Source organism: Corapipo altera, unplaced genomic scaffold (assembly GCF_003945725.1).
Source record: "Corapipo altera isolate COAL_440 unplaced genomic scaffold, ASM394572v1 22b, whole genome shotgun sequence".
Classification (NCBI taxonomy): domain Eukaryota; kingdom Metazoa; phylum Chordata; class Aves; order Passeriformes; family Pipridae; genus Corapipo; species Corapipo altera.
In genome coordinates, this window is record NW_020884876.1 from 19,418,349 (window position 1) to 19,441,000 (window position 22,652).

The 22,652-nt window shown below is 41.9% G+C and overlaps 1 protein-coding gene across 1 annotated transcript; it reads left to right on the top strand.

The window, feature by feature from the left end:
* The first annotated feature begins 994 nt into the window (after positions 1 to 994).
* Positions 995 to 21,964, top strand: TMEM154 (transmembrane protein 154). Its single transcript, XM_027635912.1, has 6 exons — positions 995 to 1,166; positions 9,243 to 9,554; positions 11,293 to 11,320; positions 12,487 to 12,572; positions 14,027 to 14,087; positions 17,888 to 21,964. The coding sequence occupies exons 1-6, from the start codon at positions 1,037 to 1,039 to the stop codon at positions 17,901 to 17,903; spliced, it is 633 nt and encodes a 210-aa protein (XP_027491713.1). The 5' UTR covers positions 995 to 1,036; the 3' UTR covers positions 17,904 to 21,964.
* The last annotated feature ends 688 nt before the right edge of the window (positions 21,965 to 22,652 follow it).

Consider the following 22,652-nt stretch of genomic DNA (forward strand, 5'->3'; position numbering starts at 1 on the left):
TGTAAATAAATGTATATATACTTTCCCCTTCCCCTACAGAAGCCCACCCCATATAGCAAGAAGGTTGAAAATGTTGGGTTTAGTGTTGAGCTCGTACATTGCTCCTACCTAGTGATAGGCAATACATGGAAGCCCCTGGTCAGCCCTCATGTGTTTCTGAGTGTGTGGTCAGTGGTGGGGTGGTGGGGACAGAGGACAGGGCAGTGTTGGGGGGCATCAGCTGTGCCCCATGATCTGCACACCCAGACAGAGACTGCCAGGGGGAGTGAAAATCAAGATGAATAAGGAAGGGAAGCAGGATTAACTGCCTCTCACCACTCCATCAACTGTAACTGTGGACCCCCATGCCAGGCAGTGCACCCTTGGGGGGCCTGAGGCCTTCTGTCTCCTGTCATCTACAGCCATTGTCACACCAGTGTCTTAGCACTTTCCAGCCAAACCACCTGCTCCTAACAAAAAAAATTATATGGTTTTGTGCTTTGTCCTGTTCCTTGGTACAAACCGGTCCAGAATACCAGTTACAGGCTGCTAAGAGAGCTAGCAATTCATCCCATTTGCTAGAGACACCCCACTTGGGGTTGCTTTTTAGGGTCATAAATGCACTCAGTGTCCTACCATGCTTGAAAAGCAAGGTAAGAGAGGAGGCACTTCTGAAATTTGCTTGCTCAACCACCTTGAAAAGTGACATAAAACCTTCCCACTAACTCACAACAATGAAATTTTGTGTCTAATTTGTATTTGTATTATGTCTGTCCCTGTGGTACTGTGTGCAGATGAAGATAGAAGGTAGTAAACTCGGGTGTGAAAGGAGTGGAGGAGAGCAGGAGCTCTCTCATCTACAGAATAAAGGTGCTTCAGCCAAGTTCGTGCTTGAAGTGCAACTTCTGTTTTTTTTTTTTCTTCTTTTTCTTTTGCAATCATTGCTTGCTTGACAGGCCCAGACGGAATTACATCACTTCCTAAAACCCATCAAAGAGAGTCCATCTCCTGAAGAAATGCAGCTCAGATGCACCTCGGCAGGAAGCAGGAAATGTAGATGTTTGGGTGCAGCAGGGAGGCTGACGGAGCGCCCCTCAGGTGGGAGCACTGCCAGGGCAGCATGCGAAACCCCAGCTTTATCACTCTGCTCTCTGCCCTGTCGCTGGCTGGAGGATCTTTTGGAAATGGTGAGTAAAAAAGCGCCTTTTGCCTGCCGAGGTGGGACCGCGTTTCATGCCTGCAGCGATGGGACCGAGTTGGAGGGCAACACCCTCCAAGCTAAGCACCGGGAGAAGATCTGTGGGGACTTGCTCTCTGCTGCTTTTTGCTTTGTTTACCCTCTCTGCTGAAAGCTGCCTGTCTTCTTTGAAGGTTTGATTTTTTTCTTGTTAGACCTGACCCCAAACAGCAGCAACCTAATCCTACAATTCCTACGTTTCCTAAATTGCAGCTGTGTAGGGAATTGGAGTTTCCATGTTGAGCCGCCAGGCATTTCACTTCTAATTTTAGTTATTTGTTGAAATTTTTAAATTCCACACCCAATACTACCAGCATTTAACAGTAAAGTTAAAGACAGAGCGCTGCTTCCATTCAAAAGCTGACTGCCAATTTCCGCAGTCCCAGTGCACTGAAACTGGTTTAACAAAAGAACAGCCGGTTCCGGAGACAAATATTTTGAATTCTCAGCTACAGAACAAAGTGTCCGGCAGCATGGATTTAGGTCCTGACCTTCTGAAGGGAAGAACCACGAGTGAAAAAGCCACTTGTGACAAAATGCTGGGTGGTGCTGGGCTTGTAGAGGCTCTCGTTGGTTCCACTGGCATTTTGGCAGCCAGGGACTGCACATGACAGGCAGGTCTTTTAGTGAAACCTTGACAGGTGGTGCTTACAAGCCTTTCAGTGTCAAACAAATCCCTGTCAAAGTGCCTCAATATGGACTAGACGTGTTTGCTGCCTCTCAGCCATCACTGGACTTCTTCTCTTAAGGTTTTAAAATGCATTTCTGTAATAGGTGGTTTGGTGTGGCTACTTTTCCCCTGAAAACCAGTACTATAAGCAGGGTGTAAAGCTGGGCTGCAGATTCCCCGCGTGCTGCTGAGCTGCTTGCGCTTAGGAGTCTTGCTCAGCTGTAAGAGTGAGCTAAGTGAGGTACAAAATGGTTTGGTCTTCATTGTGTTACTACAGCTCTGCTGCATTGCACACATTAGGAAAATATGCTGCAAGCATTGAACATACATAGCTCAGAACCAAAGCGGTCAGAGGAACAAAAATCTTGCCATGGGCAGAGCAAAACAGGGGTCTCAGGGAAAAGGAGGAGCACAATGCAGGAGACACAGTGTGATCAGGCTCCTGCTTCCTTAGCCCATGTGCAGGGTACTGATCAATACTATTTCATCACCACCTCCCCAGGGTGGAGGGATGCCTTAGTCCCCAGTCCCCTCAGCCTCCCTGCCCTTCTTTGCCATGGGCATTAAAGACTGCTTGAAGCACCGGGCAGATGTCAGGTGCCCCAGCGCACGCCCTGCCTGCCTTCAGAGGCTTCCTATCGGTACTTCCCCCTTTAAATTCTGGTTATTTTTGGAATGGTTCCTCTTCAGGAGTGAGTCAGTCCTGTCAGAACCCTCCCCAAGCCCCATCAGCCCTGACTTTCTGGAGCCAGCCTGCAGCAGCTGGGGAAGGGGAGGAGAACACCCACCTTTGCTCCCCATACAAAGGCGTCTTTTGCTTATGCAACCAGCCCCAAAATGTGCTGGGGGAGTACTCTGACTGCAAAGGTGGGACTTGGGAGGGGGAAGTTGTGAACTTGGGCCTTTGGGGGAAATTGAACTGGTGGGGGAAAAGTTTTTGTAGGGCTTAGGTACCCCAGAGGCACTGGTGGGTCAAGAGCCCCTCCACTGAGGGTAGTCTGCCAGGGAGATCCTTTGCTTTCAATCCTCCTTGTTCACAGATCAACAGGGCAGGAATTGTAAGGGAACTTTACAATTTACCAGACACAGTCCTCACGTTTAAAGTGGTCTGCTGTCTAAATACCATTTACAAAATACGCAAACAGAGTATGATTAAATCTTGCAGCATAGACAGATTAAAGCCTTTATAAATCCTATTCCCATACCACGCCAGAGCCTTGTTAGCCTTGCCATTTGGATTATGCTTTATGGATGGTTTTCTCCTGTCTGTGCTACAATTACTCTAATCCAGTAGCTCTAAGCGCATTCCTGAGGCCTCAGCTCTGGGTGCTGGCCTTCTCATGACTCCATACTGAAGGAACATCAGGATTTGCACCAGTTCTCTTTCCCTGGCTTTAATGCAGCCAGAAAGCCCTACAGTGGCTCTCTCTACTGTAGGTGATGGTGCTCACTGGCTCAGCCTTGCAACAGCCCTAAACACCTAGCTAGGTTGTTTGCTGACCCTAGTAACAAGCATTTAGACCCTTACTATAGCTTATAGGAACAGGCTCTGACCCTACAGTCATTTCTCAGGGTGTGCCATCTCCCACTGTGTTCAGTGAAATGCATAGGAAATTGCAGCATAAGCAGCCTGACAAGGGGAGCAAGAAAATGTGTGAGAGAGAGGAACAGTAAAACCCATAAGATCACCAAGTTGAAGACTGTGTCTATTGTGCTATTGTTTTGAGCTGTTATTCAAAGAAACATTGCTATCAAAGGTCCAGATATTCAGCAGCTTGTACCATGAGCACAGGCAACGACTTTCGCCTTGGCAGAGAAGTGCCTTTTAGGTTAAGTCCCTAAAAAGCCAAGATCTCTCAGACAGTGATAGTTTTGACCTATTTCCTCCTAGAGTAATGAACTCAAGAATAGGTTTGAACCCATTAGAGTCACCTGTTGAAATTTTCTGTAAAAGCAAAAATATAAGAAATGAGGATTTGCTACATACTGTCTTCCCAAAGTGCAGTCCTCTAAAAAGCAGATGAAAAATCCTTTCTACTGAACACATCAATTCTTCCTACATATTTACTCCCATTCCTGCCTTTTATCTGCATACACAAACATTCACTGTGTTTTATTCAAGTGCTTCAGGGGCATTTCAGAAAATCTCTCATTTACATCAGCAAGACTCTATACTAAATTTCAGTCAGTAGCACCAGTCTCTTCTCCATCACAAGATTTTATGATAGCTGGAAAGCCTCCAGAGCTTTTGAATCTTTAATTTCAGAGTCCTCCTGAGAGCAAGGAGCACTAAAAGATTTACATCACAGTGAGGTTGCATGGGTATCACAAATGCAGCACTAGAAGGCCACGAGACTAAATAGAAGCAACTAAATGCATACATTGGTCTGGAAAACCTTTAGTACTGGGGATGAGAAATGACACTAAGACGCGTGCCTGAATTTGCAATATCAGCAGTTAGTGCAGCACTTCAGCTGGATGAAAATACAGTGAGGAAAAGCAGTTTCCATCATCTGTAAATGAGCTTAAACAGTTGTTTCCTCTTTCAGGTTATACCTAGATAACGCTTTCTAAGCACCTCGTTTTAATAGGATCTTGTCTACAGATTAGCCATCCTGAAATGCCTGTGCTCCCTCATCAGAACAGCATACGCACCCAACAGCTTGCCTGCAGGCTTTTAAGGATTCCTCTTCCAGCCAGACTGACAGGCAAGACCTGCCTCGACAGGCAAGACCTGCCTCATCAGGCATCTGGGCAAGCCCTGGCCATGGCAAGGAACAGCCCTTCTTACAGCAATCTGAAATGTGGGAGAGGAACAGTGCAGGGATGAGCCAGGCAGTATGGGAGAGGATCATACAGATCATGTGGAGTGGTATGACTATACCAACAAAAGGAATGTGTGTGTAGAGCAGAGTGATATAGGATGTGGTAACTTCATGCCAGCTTTATAGCCTTTTCTTGTTCTGTCATCTTCTTGTGGGTATTCCTTTCACTGCATTTTTATAGCTTATGGGACAAAAATTTTCCTTTCAAACTAGTTAGCCTAGCTATCCCAGTGACACAGCTCTTGCTTTCTTTCTACCCCATTCCTTTTTCTTCTGTAAGTAGATACTGTAGTGTAATTTAAAAAATTCCCTTCAGAGACCCCAGTCCTTGAGTCTGATGGTAAGGCAGCAGGTTCAGTTTTACAACAGAACCAAATGTGCTGACTGATGGCTATTTTCCTTTGCTATTTTCCTCTGCCTTGCATCCAACTGAATTCAGAAACCTGTTTACCTGCTTACTTAATCGGGAAGTTCATATCATCTCCTCTGAGTGCTGCAGCACAAACCTCAGAGGAAGAAATGCTGCAACAACAGAAGTGTTGTTTGTTTGACTGAGATGTGTTATTTTGGACTCCAATCTGTAAAACCACTTGGTACATTCAACTCCCTCTGTCTCCCATAAAAAGCAGGTTTGAGAGCACCTCCAAAACTCAAGCAAGTGATCCGAGCATATTTTTGAAGTAGAGAATACTGAATAACACCTTATACCATGGTATCTATATATAGGGACATAGCTTTTTCAAAATTTTTAAGAACTGTTAATTGAACCTTTTCTGAGATGCTGCTAGTGCTTGCTCAGACATTTTGGTCCCTTGAGGACTAGATCCTCTAATACCTCGATAGTGGAAACCTGAGGACTTCTTAACTTCCAGCTCCAGCTTCTTAGCTTCCAGTCCCAGCTGTGCCCACCTCCCCATCAGGGTGGGATGCAGCTGCATGCCAGTCCCTCTTCCTTCTGCTCTTGAAAGCATGGAAAGTGACAATACAGGCTGGTCTGAAGCTGTGGTGTGTTCCCATCCACTTCCCTCAACGTGGGAAGAAGTCACCAGCATTTGTGCCCCAGGCAGTTCAGACAAAAGTGAAGTTGACACAGTTGTTGTATGAGCACATGCTCCTTGGACAAACTGTGCAGAGGGATGAGTATGGATGTTGGACTGTAGCCAACAGCATGAGGCTGAGCTCAGCAAGAGAAAGGGCATGGGCTTTGCAAAGTCAAGAAGATATGTACATGACCATATGTGACTTGCTGCTTGTTGCACTCCTTTGGCCTTAGTTTTCCGTCCTGATATGTTATGTTATGTTATGGTCAGATTCCCATTTGCAGGGAGGCAATAGATCTCTGCAAGATGAAACCCCAGCAGAGCTAACAAGACAGTTCATGGTATGAATTACCACTGCACATCTGGCACAGAGAAAACGTTTGAATAGCATCTCACAAAATCTCCAGCTTTCAGATGCGATTCTGCCCTGCTCCAAACCTTGCAACACCCAGCTTTCATTCATTTACCCTACAAAACAGCCACTGGGGTCAGCTGCAACACAGCCCACTTGCTATTTTGAGCACTTCAAACTGAAACACTGTGAAAAACAGGAGCTCTCTTGAGGCCAGCCACGTGGGTCTCATGGGGCCTGGGTAGTTGGCTGCGGCAAGCCCTGCAGCTGCACGGGAGGCCTGAGCCTGTCTCTGCCTGCCAAACTGGAGGTACAAATACTTCCATGGTGCAAGCCACCAGGCCAACCCTGGTGCAGGCTGTGCTCTCCTACTCTGTAAAAAGTGTGATGTATGGGTGGCCTGAGAGTGAGAGCAACTGCCATGTCACAGGTAGGGCATCCCTCTGGTCCAAGCTCTGGTCCTCAGAGGTGACAGAGGAGGGAGATATGTTGAGGCAGCAGGTAAAACGCAGGAAATAAGAGCAATACCCTTGCAAGAACATTCTGCAATTGGCTGCCCTTCTGCTGAAAGACATATTTAATTCACTCAGAGAAAAGATCTCTGTAAGAGGAAATGGTGTTCCCGGAGAGATGCTGTTTTGTCCCTGGAATTATGCAAAGTGAACAAAAGTACGTGGCAGCAAGGTCACTCCCTCTGATTTGCCATTTTCTTTGCCTAGAGACTAGAAAAGGTAATTCTATTTCACACAGAGAAAAATGATTTTAAGTCTGCTTCATAGCTCAAAACCAGGAAAAATATCAGAGATACTGGAAAAGTCTCGGAAATCAAGCACAGCATACTCTGCAGCTGAAGCTTTAGCGCTTCAGTTAATGAGGTGTGACTGTTTGCTTTGCTTTAAAGCCACACTGTGCTTTAGACATTTGAAAAATCCATTTTAACCCTAAGCGTAAACGAGAAATGAGGTATGTTCTCCACACCCTTTCACATTCATACTATTTTAAGCAACAGGCTTGTCCCTCTCGATATATCAAATGTGTCAGGCAATGGGTTTCAAGGACGATGGCTAAAGGAAGAAAATGAGCAAGGTCATTGAAGGGGTTCAGTGAGGCTGTAGTGGGCCATCAGCTCTGCCAGTGGCATGGTCTATCACACCATGGTCTGTGGCACAAATATCTCTGGTGCTACCTGTCTGCTCTGCACAGCAGCAATCCAGATGGAGTCGCTGCAGGCACTAGGAACTATAAACTTGGGAAAGAAAAGTCAAATGGCCAAAATAATAACGGAGAGAAGCTCTCCCTCCTGTTCTCTGCGATAGGATTAAGGACTGCTAGCAGATCACGGAAAGGGGTGGCATAAGGGGTCATTACCTGCAAGAGGGGCAGAGATAGTATTTTGCTCTTGATTGAAATAATAAATACAGAAGAAAGCAACAGAGAGACTATAGATACAAAGTGCTTTGCGACTAAAGAACTATCATTTTCATTGTCCTGTTGTGGTGCAGCAGTCTGGTGACCTTCACAGTACTAAATACTATATACAAGTATTAGATATTCTTTATTAAGTATTCAAATTCTTTCCTAGTTTTTAGGAAAGAATAAAACAATCAGGTGCCTGTGTGATATGCACAGCATAAAAATCTAGATAGAACACTACTGTCACACTCAAATAATTTTGTTCATGTGAAACTGAAATACAGTCTCATTAAATACTCATCTCCTCTTCGAGACAAATCTGATGGGAGAGAGGAGATGCTGCAGAGTGGATTAAGCAAGAGATAGCGCTCTAATCCCAGTTTTCCTCTCTCACTTGGTGTCCCTTGGAAGGACAGCATCCCTGTCCTTCTGATTTCTCATTTGTAAAATGGAGATTATAACTGCTCATCTCTCAGGGCCATTATGAAGATTAATGTGTTTACAAAAGCATTTAAAATGCTAAGTACTTTTGGTTCCAGTCCTGTGAGATTGGAAATGCCAGCACTAAGGTGCTGAAAACCTTAAGCTCTTGCTAACTCTAGTGGAAACTATGGCTGCCCAGCACTTTACAAGAATGAGGAGAAACATGTCATTGCGAAAGTCATGAAATCCCATCCTGCTTTATTGCATAAAATGAGACCTGCACTGTGCCAGCATTGTATGTGAAAGGGCAGATAACACAAAAACCCCATCATTTAATTTCATACTAAGAAAATTATTGAAGGCTTTGCATTAGGAAGCATGCTATCGTAATATATCTAAGGACTGATTCCTGCCCATAATTTGCTATACTTGTTTTAAGCTTTACACTCTGTGACAGTCAATACAGATTCTTAATTAGCCTCAAAAAACCACTTGTTTCACTATTACCAATATAGCAAATTTTAGCCACTTGCAAAATGCATGATAAATGAAACCAAAACCAAAACTGAGGTTCAAAACCCCCAGTCTTAGCATTTATGAGCAATAATCAGCATTAATGCTTTACCGTATGCTCCTTCAGCCAGCCTGTAGGATCAGACAGAGGAACAGTTAATTGCATCTGTACCCAGTAACGTCCCTGTGTTACTACCACCTCTTCTAGCCCAGGCATAAGTAGAAGTCAGCAGCTTCTGCATCCTTCAGACTTCCTTTCACCAATTCTGTTTTTCACAGTGAAACAAACTTAACAAATTTGAGAAAGGCACAGAAACAGGGAGATGCATGATCCAAAGGAATTAGTGAACCAGGGATAATGGTCTCCCTGAAGGGAGTACCTAACTCCTTGGGTAAGGGGAGGGATGTATGCGCCAAGACTGAGGAGCAAAACAGCCTAGTGTGGTTTACTGAGAAGCAAAATAATTTTATGTGTAAGCAAGGCCGGATGTCAACCTGCAGGAAAAGAAGTCTGTTTGTGCAAGGCAGCTTTGTACAGACAGACCACACCTGCTGACTTGTCCCAGTAAAAGCCAGCTGAAGAACATGGTCACAACTGGTAAGATTTTGTTATAAATCTGTGATCTAATTTTACATCTGATGCCCAAGACTTCAAATCTGTGTGTATGGGGCATCTGCTAATTTTTTAAAGACATGAAATAGAAAGTAAATACTAAAGCTGTACACTGTGACTCACTGATAATACTAATGAAACCCATAAAATGTTAAGTTGTCCTCCTATATTTGACAGGCCCTGAAAATGATGGATCAGGAGATGGACCATCAACATTACCCACTGTTACAGTAACATCTCATCCTGCTATGGGTTCTTCGACCGTGAATGACCATGAGACAGTACTTGTTGCAACAAGCGCTACTGAAAGCAGCTTTGAAGCAGAAAGTACTTCGAGTGGTGAACCGAATGCTGTGAACGATGAGGACAGCTTAGAAGCAGCAGAACAGTCTATCTTGATATATGTTGTCCCTGTCGTGCTGCTGGTCCTGCTGATTTTATTGATCACATTTTTCGTAATACATCATAAAAGGAAAAAGTCTAAGCAAGGTAAATTTGTCTTCTTGTGCATCAAAAGAATATTTTTAGGATGTGCTCAACATAAACAAAATGTTATTTGGAGGCCCGTGATGCCACATTTAGGATGTTCTTCTCTGTAGTTGCACGTTTGACAGATAGGAGAAGGATCCTCCTTGGCAGCAGTACCTGGGCATGCACCTCTACTTGGGCAGGAGCTAATTCTCCTTCTTCACACCTCCTGCTCATGTTGCACATCCATGGGAGCTGTGGCACTGAGCTCCAGCTCCTGGCAATGCTGAGAACACTTAGGGATGTAACTGTGTGGCTGCAAATGCTTATTCTCCCTTTATGATAAATAACTTCATGCAAAGTGGAATTAATGCTTCTGTTGCCTATACTGCCCACAAGGTAAAGTTGCTTGGAGCTTCAGTAAAATAAGAACAATTGTTCCATTTTAAGGAACAATTTTAAGGGATCCCAATCCCACAGGATAGTGGCTGTTATGAAAACATCACAGTAAATGAGCTAGGAATCCCATGGTCAGAGTGCCTGAGTGCTGTGGTAGGGTGAGCAGTGCTTCAGGAAGGTGCCTTCATCTCTTAGCATAGAAAGTGGTAACTTGGAGTGTTAAGCCACAGAAAACAAACTGAAGTGTCATATTAAAACCACACATCTGGTGAGTGAAGTTCTGAAATGGTTGTATCAGTGTCTCTACAGAGCCAGAGTGCAGCTGCAAGCTCCTCAGCCTGCAGGCAGTTGAACACATTCAACACAGATTTTAAGTAAATTTTTCAGGGTGTTTTTAGGCTGCATTTGCCTTATCACTGCATCTCTCTCTAAAGAACTGAATTCACAACCAGGCATCTAGTTGCCTACCTGTTTCTGGATGATTTGAGGTGCAGGTGCACTCTTCAGAGAGGTAGGAAATGTGGCACCTTTCAGGAACACAATCCTGGGTTCTCTTGCCCTGTGCCTACTGCTTGGAGCTAGGAGCTTGGAGCATCCTCAAGGCTTGGGCAGATGGCTCTCTAGTTTTTGTGTGGCCCTGCAGTCAGGAAATGCAGGACTACTGGAACAACTGGGAGGTATCAGCACCCATTGGCAAAAATGAATTAAAAATAAGCTAATTTAAGACAGGCTTTTCAGTCACTCGATTTCTGGAGGGAAAGTTATTTATCTGTTACACCGTTTTCTCCCCCATCTTTACTTTGTCTTGGGATCATAAGCAGCTTTAGATCCTTTTTGACATCTAGCTAGTTCAGCTTCATTTGCCTGACTGAGATTTAATCTGCCATGCAAGTCCAACCCCCTCTTCTCTCCATGAGTGCCTCCCAGAGTCTCCAGACAGAGCTGGATTGCCTGTGTGTAATCTGTAGAAAAATGTCCCAATGCCTCTCGTAAACAATATATTTTCAGAAGTGGTTCCTTTTCAGGATACCATTTCTCTCATGACATCTGTTTTGCTCAGGGAAGCATGCATCTGCCCTGTCCTACCCACTGCAGCACTGACATTTGGCTTCCTCCCAGCATGGCTGAGTTAATAATGAGCTGCTAGTGTGTTCAAGATTAAAAATAATGGGTTCCTCTGAAAATTACAAAGAGGATGAGATATTTTGTCTTTCATCTACAATTTAGTTTTCATGCCTTTTGAAAATGCAACCTGTTTTACCTGACACTATCCAAGGCTTGCTTGCCTTGTCTGGACCTTGTATATACAAAGAGGTATATATCATGCAGAACTATGAACACCAACTTTCTTCTTTTCCAGATGAGCTGGGAAGTGAAAATGTGAAAAGGTAAATTTTATGAATATCTCTCTTTTTAATTTTTTTTTTAAATTTTATTCTAACAGGACATTATGATTTTTGTTGCCTTCGCCACCTGTTTTAATTTTACCATACACTAAACACCATTACTTTTTGCCATCAATTGCACCAGCTAACTACCTCTACAGGTGGCTAAAGTGTGACTTCAGTACCTGGCTGAAGGTGTAAGACTAGAGCAGGAGGAGATGCGGTGACTGAGGCGAGCACTGCTGCGCAGGCACGCACAGCCTGCAGCCCCTGCTGCGCCTGCTCTAGGCACCTCCTGCTCCCTCAGCCACCAGACGCATGAGGTACCCCAGGAGCAAAGGGATCAGTTCCCAGACTCATCATGGGCTTTTACTGTTCAGAATAAACTCTGTGTCTTACTCCCCTGTTTTTCAAGCTTGTCTTCTCACTCAGAGGTGAGGCAGAAAGGCTTGCCTGGCTGCCACGGGAGCAATGCCTTAGATGCTGGAAAAACAAGCCAAAAGCTGTGTGGCTCTTTCAGGGTGATAATTTTTATTGTTACCTTTTATTGAGCTCCATTTTGCTAGTCAATGCTGAAAGTTCATAAATTGGATCTAGGAATGAAAAAAGGTTTTTTGGCTAAAAAGTATTTTTCTATCTTATGACCGCAGGAATGATAAGAAAAAGGAAGCTAAGTGGAGGCATTTAAATAAATGCAGTTACTCTACTCATGACCTTTCCCTTCGAAGTCACTACAAATGTCAGTCACAGCTGTGATGAAACATTAGGCCTTCTGATTTTATCACTGGAGCAATGGGACTTTTGCCACGTGTTCCAGCAGGACAGAGACAAACTATCTTATTTTTTAGTTTTCTAATTACAGCAGGGACAGTTTTCAAGAAGCTGCAGTAATCTTGTGCTCTGGCATACCTCAGGCTGCAGTGAGTCCCTCTGCATGTTATGTCTCAGCCCCCTCTACCTCTGCCCAGGACCAGCATCTCAGCATTGCTCCCTTGCATCTGTTTGCAGCTGTTTGGTTCAAACCCCTTGGGCAGACATCTCCTCAGATGGCTTTCCACAGATAATACATGTGTCTGGAATTATGAAAGAATCATACAAAATCACAACATTGTAAGTTGTACAAATTAACATTTTGTGTAATACTTTTCTTCCCCCTCTCTTCTTTCAAGTCCTATTTTTGAAGAAGACACGCCCTCTGTTATGGAGATAGAAATGGAAGAGCTTGATAAATGGATGAACAGCATGAACAAAAATGGTACACGGTAACCCCTCTACTCCATTCTCCCTCTCTTGCTAGCTGACGTAGATCCCACATGTAGAAAATCAACGTAAGGTGTTTTGTATGCATGTCACTGCTTTTCCTACAACATTTTTAGTTGTGATCTTGGCTCCCTCCTACTAAAATAACTGCACAAATGTCAGGGGTAGAATTTTTCAGAGGAGTATTTTAGTTTGTGTGGGAGTTTATTTTTAACATGTGGTGGAATCTCATAAATGTTTTCAGTTTCCAGTAGACATTTCTATTAAACACACATATAACTGTGAGGGGTATTTATATTTTTAAATACACATTTTTAATGCTAAATATTAATTTCTATGAAGCATCTAGTCCTTTCAGTCTTCAGAATTTCTAGAGTTTTGTGCTCCACATTGTGTTATTGTAGGAGAAATACGCATTTGTTTGTAGCTCAGACCACCATTTACTTAAGGCTGCTGTCAGGAACCTATGAATACATCCTTCCCCTCTCTTGCAAGTCTATCAGCCCATGGAGCAATTAGAATCTTCAGTAACTACCAGCAGCAGCATCTTCAGCTCCCTTCTCAGTTCCCTCTAAGTATCTTGCATGTTCCCCCTCATTTTCCTCCCGACTGCAATCTCCCAGTCAAAATCCTTAAGGGCCCTGCATTCTCCTTCAAGGCTCTCCTCAAAAAATGCAGGTCTTTGGTAAGGTGTGAATTAACCAAGGCCTGATTTTGAACCCCGAACAGCTTTTCACTGGCTAGGAAATGCTGAAACACTGATTTTTTTTCATTCCTTGTCCCTTGCCTTATATCCAAATGGCTCATTTGCCTGACCTATGAGGGACGCTTTGTTTTTCAGGACATAAAACTCTTTGGAGCATTTCTTTGTATTAGCACAGCACTCCACATGATGGGGTTTTGACCTTTGAGGTCTGTAAGCTCCAGTGGAACACATGTGCTAAGTGGCAATAGTGAAAGAGACACATTAAGTGTGCTACACAGGACAATAGTGTTGTAAAATATTTTTAAAAGTTTTGTGGAGAGAAGGGAACAAATATTTTACATACCTGTGTGTGTGTGTGTGTGAGTGTTTCCTAAACTCCAACCCCAAATTCCCAGCTCTACTATAATGCATAGGTGCAACTATAAACAATGGAAGATTAACAAACAACCCTACCCATGGCAGTTTGTAGGGAAGTAGCTGTCAAAAATAGTTAATTTGTATAGGTGTACATAAATAACTGAAATATATGTAATAAAGAAATTCTGGCAACACTTATCAAAAGGAAGGAGGATTTAAAATGTGTAACATTTATGCTATGGGGTCTGTGCAGATAACACAGTGCAGAAGTGTATCCACAGATCTATATTTTAGAGAGACTGCATGATAAAAATTGATGCTTTTTTGAAAGACATGTAGAAGAATTGCCAAGAGTAACTATGGTCTTGTTTCTTATCCTTTTTCAGCTGACTGTGAATGTTTGCCTACTGTAAGAGAAGAAGAAAAAGAATCAATTGCCAACCCAAGGTACTTTAATTCATTATATTATTTGAAGAAATACAGTCAATGTCACTCTAAAATAATCTATTTTTTGTATGTAATTACAGAGTGATTCTTTGGTCTATATAAATTTTAAAGTTTTTATATACAGGAACTTTGACTTCAACTTAAACAAAAGGCTTGACACTCTTATTTCTAAAAAGGTCTCTGCCAGTAAATTGCAACCCTAAATAATCTTGCAGTTGTATACTGGTACAAGACAGACAACACTTGCTGATCAGACTTTAATCACAGTTTCCCAAGGTGTTAATACAAGCATTCAGCATAGCTTCCTTGGCACTCTTCACCAGTGCAGGCACCCAGTTCCCCTCTGCCGTCTGCTGCCTATAGGTCCCTGAGAACCACTGCCAGATGTTTTGGCTGGAGCTGTGACTTGCCAGACAGGGACTTGTCTGACCCCAGAGGAACCTAAAGGACCTTCCCGGTGCCCTGGTGCAGCACTCCCCCTGAGCTGGCACTAGCTCATAGTACAAGCAGAGATCCCAGAGGGATGCAAAACCGCAATCCCGACAGCTTGCAAACTTAAAATCTTCCTGGCTGGTTTCCTCAGTATTTTGGCCAGAACTCCTAAACCCCTCTCAAACTCCCATTTTCCCTAATTAAAAATTCTGTTTCCAGCTGGAAACAAGAGGCTGTACATTGCCCTTGCCTGCACCCTTGTGTTGCAGCTGTGTTTTGGGTAGTGGGCAAAGCAGCTCCTCTGTGCCAGGTTATGATAACAAACAAGTAAACTATCCTATGTGCCAAGAAAATCCCTGGTGCAGTGGAAGCAGTGATGCAATCAGGCAAGGCCAGGAGCAGGGACAGGTGGCAGGAAGGGGACTTGGGTCTTCTGCTTCCTATGGCACCAGATAATTCAGGTGAATATGTCTCTCTGGCAGAACTGCACCTCCCACTGTGGACTCTCATAATATCCTAGTTGTCTTTCCTGAGTTTTCTTGCTCAGGAATGAAATAGCAGGGATGTTAAATCACCACCGCTGGAGAGTTTGCAACTCAGTTGCTCCAAATCTGCAGTTTCAGGGGACCTTTTGAATGGGGCTTGTCCAGTGCAGCCATTTGTATTTAAAAGGTTTCTGCCTACACCTATTGCAAGAGAAATCATCATTGTTGTGCTGTGAGGTTTTTGCTTTAGTTTAGTTTTGTTTAAAAAAAGACTTAGATCCTAGGTTCCAAATGCAAGCAAGCACATTAATTTTACCCTGAGCAGCTGGAAAAGATCCTGGATTTGCTAGCCATCTGTGTCTTCCCTTCCTGCCTCTAAACGATAACTCAGAGGGGGAAAATTGTTAAGGAGAGGCAGCTGCACAGTGGTTCTCTAAAAGCAGATTTGCTGAGCATTCCACTGACTATAGCAGGGAGTATAGGACAAAGCATGCTTGAGTCATGTGCTAACACCAGCAAAAGTCACTCATACTCTAAAAGGCTTTTTAGGCACACCAACCTTAGCATTAAGTTTACTTTCCAAAACTTAAACAATTCATTTTCAGAAAAAAAATCATCATGACATACCAGCTTGAGCTGACATTTTAAATATCATCCTTGCTAAAGTGCTTTTGTATTGGATTTGCACTAACCCCATCAGAATGAGGTGTTTTTACTCTTGGCTGTCAAAAGGCATCTTTAGGCTACACCTTACCTCAAGTTCTTCAACCTGTCAGAGTTATTGCCACTTCAGAATAATATAGTGAGGCTTAAGCCTTGACGCAAAAAAGCAACCCTGTTTAGACAAATATGCTTCAGTCAGAGCAAAGGCACACACGTCATTTAAGTATATTTTCTTGTGACTGGTACCTTAGAATCAGACTATAGAGAAATTGTGGAAAGGCAAAAAAATGCAAATAAAAATAGGAAATTTATCTCTAAAACATTCAGAGCTGCTCAGACAAAGGATATTAGTTGAATACAAAGTGTGAGATTATTAGATTCAATTTCAGATTCTGAAAGACTGCTTTGTTTGGGCAAAATTCTTCTCAAATTATGGTAATTTCTCTTTTAGATTTCATTGACGATATTTCAGTATGGGAAACATCTCAAGGCCTCACTGAACAGAGATGGCTATGTTGTTTCTGTGCTTCATAAAGATGCTGGGGGGAAATTCATCAAGACCAAAATGTTTTGAATGATGAATAATTCTGATATAATTTTGAAACTATATCAGACTAACCATTTCAATAGTGACATTTTGATGTTTTCAGAATGAAAGTTGTTCCAAAACTATCTTTCAGAGTAAGTGACTTTTTAATATAAAAGTTTTTAAAAGTTTAAAGAACAGAACCCCATGGTGGTAAAATATTTCTAAGCTGAGTGTTTCCCTTAAGTCCAATTCTGCAAATTTCGTTACACATGAAATTTCAAAATATGCTTTATTTCAATGAGAAAAGATATCTGAAGTGGTGGGATTTCTGGGTAAACAATGAAAAAAAACTGATTTCTGTTTATTCCTGCAATTGAACCCTATCAGACCAATATCTGCTGGTTTTCTTGATCAAACACTTAGATGAATAAATAATGTTAGAAAGAGAACTACATACAGATAAATAGATGTTTTCAGCAGCTATTTTGAGCAAGGAAAGTGAAAGACTGTGAAGTAAAATGAAACAAAACTATTATTATAACAAAATTTTTACTCATGAGCATCAAGGCTGCACATTTGTGCACAGGAGGCAATATGTGACAGTCCAGGCTCCTTGGTAGGTGGAGGTCACCTACCTTGCATGTAAGCTAAGTTACAAATATATGTATATGTTTTCAAAAATTATATACATTTTTCAAAATATATATTTGAAATAATATGTCTCGGCTTTGAAACCTAGTGCTAAAATCCTGATTGTACTTGAGCACAGAAAATTCCCCAGTCTCCCTGGGGCCAGGGCTCCCATCCTGTCCATGCAGGAGGGAGCAGGCAGTGGAAGCAGGGCCAGCAGGCAAGGGCGGATTCTCCTGTGGTGCACAAGAGGGTACAAAACCAATCTCTGCTCCAGGGACCTTTACTTCCCCCAGCAAAATCAGCACAGCCTGTCCCCGTCACAGCATGGGTTGCTGTAGGATGTGGAGTACAAGCAATCCCCTTATGCTTTATCACACCTCCTGAGAGATTTGGTTTGCCTTGGGTGCTGCTGGGCACACTCCTAGTCTTTTTGTCTGAAAAGGGTGAGTCTTTCTTATGGAGAGATGTTCTGGGTGGGTAATAAGTTAGTACAGAAAGAAGTACTGCCTTCCCAGGATGTGCCTCAGTTTGACAAGGGACTTAAAAAACATGTAAAATATTATGAGTGGCTCTTTTATCTTCAAAAGTGGTTTAAAACCATGCTGTTAATGCTGACCGAAATCCAGTCAGCCGATAAAAGCTGTCTCATTTTTAATGTTGGCATGAGCATAATTAAGAACATTATTAAGAAAGAGATAGGGAACAAACTAGCTGGGCAGAAACCAGTGGACAAAGAGAAAATGCACCTGTTACAAGGTCAGATGTAATACAAAAATTCTATTTATAGAAAGTTGTCCTCACCTGTGGAAAGAGGCCTCAGAGCAGGAGACAGGCTGTGCTGGGCAGCCACTAACCATCAGAGAAATCAGAGCAGCCCTTGCTGCCAGCATCCAACACTACAGATGGAATCTGTTCATCTGTTGCATGACTGACAGATTTATTTTCTGGTAACACCTTCACGTGGACTCAAGAGATACCTTTTCATATTATTTCCTGCTGAGACAACTAACCCAACAGCATGACACCGGTGTGTTTTTTTCTTTCCTGTGTGTACACAGTGATGGTGAATCATGAAGTCAGAACAGCAAAGAACTGGATAAAGGGAAGCAGCACACAAGCTAACCATCCCTCAGATACTGGAAGAACTGGATTTAATTCACCTCAAAAGGCCAGACAAGCAAATGCTTTGGTTGTGTCCTGCTACATATGGTCTTCAGAAAGGGAACATCACCAAGGGGAAGGAAAAAACAGAAAAGAAAAAAAGAAAAGCACAGTAGCAAGATTAGAGACTGATTTAAATTCTTTCTGCAATTACATTCCTCACAAATCAAGAGAAACCTCTTCTCCCCCCACCCCACCCACCCCAAGTTCTCAAAATAGTTCATGATTCTATCTCATTCTGCAGTTTTGTATTGTGGAGCACTTAAAACCACTTCTGTTCAAAGTTCGGCGGGTTTCTTTGTTTTGTTTTTCGAGGGCGTTTGTTTCCATGTCCATAATTCTGGACAGCCCTGGCTTTGTGGATGTGAAGCTCATGCCTATGCAATGTTTATTTTTCAATTTGCTTTTTCTGAATGGTGCACTGATTTGCACAGAGCATCTGCTGGGGAGGTACCACGCTAGGACTGACAGACCACCTCTGAGGACAGAGAGAGAGCAGCTGAGAAGCCTCTCAAAGGATAGTCAGAAGTGACTGCAGCCCGGCAAGGGCATGGACTCTATCTGTAGTGTGTTTTTTGGTTTTCAAATTAAAGGCATCGCAGAAGTGAAAACTATTATTTTGAGATTACCTTTCAGTTCATTATCTCCATAGATGAGCGCCCTGGGCTAGCTCTCTCCATGTAAGTCTCCTCCCTGCCGAGGGCTGTTCTCTAACCACCAACTTCAGGAATATTCAACTTGAAAACATTTTTTTTTTAAAATAAGCGAGCTTGAAAAATTGAACAGTTCAGTACTCACACCGAACACAGGTTTAGATGAGTATGTGTTACGCGTGACTACTCCGTCAGGGTTTTCAGATGCAGTACATTTTCTGCTGCTTCTGTTGTTGAATATTGAGCTTGCAATATTTGAAAGACATGGACTTCTAAGTGTGCCTGGTCACCTTTAATTACACTGAAAAAAAAATCAGACTCCTGGGATACCGCAGGGTGGGAATATAAATGTCAAAACTTGTCCATTGATTTTCTATAGCAAGTCTCTTAGGGATGTAGTTTAAATATGTAACACACTTAAAAGCGGATCCATGTCCGTGCAAAGCTTCCTTTGCCTTATTTAAAAAAGCAAATTCACATCCTACCATATCTTATATCCTACCCTATCATATCCTACCTATCCTCATCTTCTATTTAAATATAGAGTGCCTTCCCACTCAATACATGTTTAATATGATCAGTTTTAGTTTGCCTGCAAATAACTCACTAATAAGTTATCATGCATATCTTGGTTAAAGAGAGAAAACAAATGCCCCAAGCCTCTGGGATGGCTTCTAAGTGTCACTAAGAGCTGACAAATACAGAGGATGGTTCACCTTTGTGAATAACAAAGGATGTGTCTCAATATAGAAAGAAAGAATGTTTACAGCTAACAACATTCATTCATTACTGAATATGAGTTGATCAGTAATTTCCTCAAAGAATAAAAGACTTCATCATTGTCCAAAACTATTTATTACAAATATTGGATTTAATTGATGAGTAATGGTAAATAGATTTTCCCTGCTTGGATGGTTCTTAACTTTGAAAAAGGTGTTTTAAGCTCAGTCTAACAACTTTTTTCTTTTACAAACATTTCCACTATTTCCTGACAGCAAACCCATTCTGTAGAATATTGGTTTAAAATAATGCAGGGGAAAAAAAAGTGGAAGATTGAAATTCAGAAAATTTTAAAAACCAGTAGTAGATATTTTTCAGTAGCAGCTTTGTTAGCAACTTCATTCTAACAGAAAAATCTGTTATGCTCAGCCTTCCTACAGTTTGCAAAGCAGTAACCTGAGGATGTCCAAAACAGAGAATATTTCTTTAATGGTACAAGATAAAAAGATGTCTTTTGGGACCGTTGCCACCTGCATGGTTGGAGGGCAGTCAGTGGGGACCCAGCAGTTCCCCAGTGTCCACCTGTGACTCTCACCCTACCTTGCTCCAGCCCACACAGCCCCATGTCCAACATTCACCAGCTTCTCCCTGAAGAGAGCTGATGCACAGCTGGGACCAAAAGGAGTCTTTGCTTTTATATTTTATTTTTTTTGCTTTTGAAAATTAACTGACCCCCAAAGGTGACATTGTTTGGCATAACTCAGTTCTGACACGATGATGATCCATCATCCTGTCCTAGCCACACATCAATGACAGCACAATGCACTACCTCACTCTGCTATGGCATTTGATAAGGGCCTGTGTTGTGCATGTTGATGGTTTGGGATTTATGTTAATTCTAGGTGGTCCTTCTGCCAGATAAAATGCTGCACAGTTCCAAGTCAGTTTCTCAGAGATTTAGTTTCACTTACATATTTTATTTTTTAAGTTTACCTTGAGTGAATTATATTCTGCAAACTCATGCCAATAAGCATTAATTCTTATTCTGGTGTTCATGATTAATCAATCTCTATATCAAACTTTAAAACAAATTTTGCCCAGAACTTATGTCTCAGTTAGAGCTTTATGATTATCCAGGGAATGTCATTTACCCTCTCTAAAATCTGACATGCTAGGGAATTTATTTTCTTCTTCAGGTACTTTCTATGCATTTAAAAATACAAAACAGTGCTTTGGGCAGTTCCTTGGCCAAGTAGTTTGCATTTCAGTATAGTTATGGATAATGCTAACAGATTGCCTCCATACCAGACAAATACGATTTTTAGTATTTCTATTTTCCCTAAACGTTTTTACATCATTGTTCTTCTTCCCCAGCCTTTAACTATGGAGGGGGTCATTCATTCATCTGATACCTCAGCCTGGCTCTGCACTGCCCTGTTTCACCCCCCCGGTCTCTTTCTTTGATCGTTGTTTTCACATTGACTTCTGCATTTGCCACAACCATTGCCCAGCACCCACTCACTCAGGTTACTTTCTGCGGACAACGGGTTCATGGGCTCGGCTTCAGCCTGGGTGCTACCTTGGCCCCTCTCTTCCCTGACCCCATTCGGTATTTCTCTCTTCTGCTTGCCTGTGAGCCCTTTGCACTCCTGTTTGTTTTACACTTGTCGTCAGTTCCTGGTCATCTCCTTTTGCACTGTTTTGTCCCAGTATTTTAATCTTGTAGGTGAACTGAATTGCAGGGGACTTAGATAACTTCTCTCCTACATTAGTAAACCAAAACATTCTAATATTCCAGTTCATGAATATTAACTTGACATCTTTGGTTGAGGCACCCTAATTTTCCCTAAATGATGCACATAGTCAGGTCCTCTAACCCACAAAACAAAAAGAAGGACAACCAGACAGCAGATAAGATATCAGCAGGTTTCAAAAATTATTTTATTATCGCTAGGCGCTACACAATATTTAGGCCTCTTCTGTAATGTCCTCATCGTCAGCCTGATCTGAGCCAACCCATCCTCTTGCAACATCTACTGGCAATTTGTAACTCAAATTATCATCCCTCAGTAGAAATTAGGAAAACGCGTGCAAACAGAAAATCTCTTCCACTGTATATTGTTCTACAATGTTTAGCAAATGTAGAGATCTCTAAGGAACTGTTACCTCTTCTTCCATTTTCCTCAGTTATTTCAGTACTTAACCAGCACTTCAAGGCAATTTGACATCTAATTTACAGTGTGAGGCCTTTTTGTTCTGCAGAAGGCAGAAAAGCTACAGATCCAAAGGAGGATTTTTTTGAGACATACATGGATAATAAGAAGGGTAATTAGGCAACATCTCTCCTACATATGTTAAAAATCGGTATCCTAACAAAATAGAAATAACTCCTCCATAATATTACAAACATAAGGTTACTGACATTGCCAGCAGTTAATTAATTCCATAAGAGTCCTGAACTTGAAAAGAACATAACCCTGACAGTAACCTCAGCAAAAAGGAACATTCTTTTTAGTTTCTATGCAGTCATAAGTTATAGATTCATAGATAACTCTTGCTCTGAGATTAAAATAATATTTTTTTGTAATGCTAAACCCATTGGAAGGCTATAAAATCAACTTCGGTTAACTTTCTCATATGAAATTACTGTATATTCAACTGTTTTATCAAATAGCTGTTCCAAATTATTTTGTAATGTAAATATTTGAAAGTCACAATATTACTTAATTGTATATAAGAGTTTGAAATTTTAAAGAACTTGTTCTAATAAAGGTTTATAGAGTTTTTAGTGTTCTTTTTTAGGTTCTCTTTTTCCCATAACTCTGCTAATCCACTGAAGTCAATAGGTGCTAATTACTTGTTATTGATGTCAAGATTATTCCGGCCTTAGAAGACCTACACAGCTGTATGTAGTACATAGATATCTTACTGTCATCAGGTCTCCAAAATTCAGGCAAAAAAAGCCTAAAGGCTAGTGTGCTAGTCTTTTCAAATTACAGAAGTGCTTTGAAATTCATTTTACCTAAATATAAAAAAAAAAAAAAAAAAAAAAAAAGCTGCTTTATATTTCATTATGGTTTTTTTTAGGGAGTTTCAGATTGTCTATATCAATAGACCGATTCTGACTCCACAGACACTGATGAATACCCCCATGATTTGTCCTTGGGTGATTGTTGCCATCTTTCCTTAACAATCAATCATTTCTCAGGTTATTTCAGTTAAACACTAAAATGAGAGCCTCCAAATTGATAGAGCTGCTAAAATAATTGTCAGTGGATTTAAGGGGAAA

Bases quoted from the DNA above. Each gene is read 5' to 3' on its own strand.
- TMEM154 (XM_027635912.1), top strand. From the start codon at position 1,037: ATGTTTGGGTGCAGCAGGGAGGCTGACGGAGCGCCCCTCAGGTGGGAG. The intron at 9,555-11,292 runs GTAAATTTGTCT...CTTCTTTTCCAG, and splicing joins AAGGAAAAAGTCTAAGCAAG to ATGAGCTGGGAAGTGAAAAT. The intron at 11,321-12,486 runs GTAAATTTTATG...TCTTCTTTCAAG, and splicing joins GGAAGTGAAAATGTGAAAAG to TCCTATTTTTGAAGAAGACA.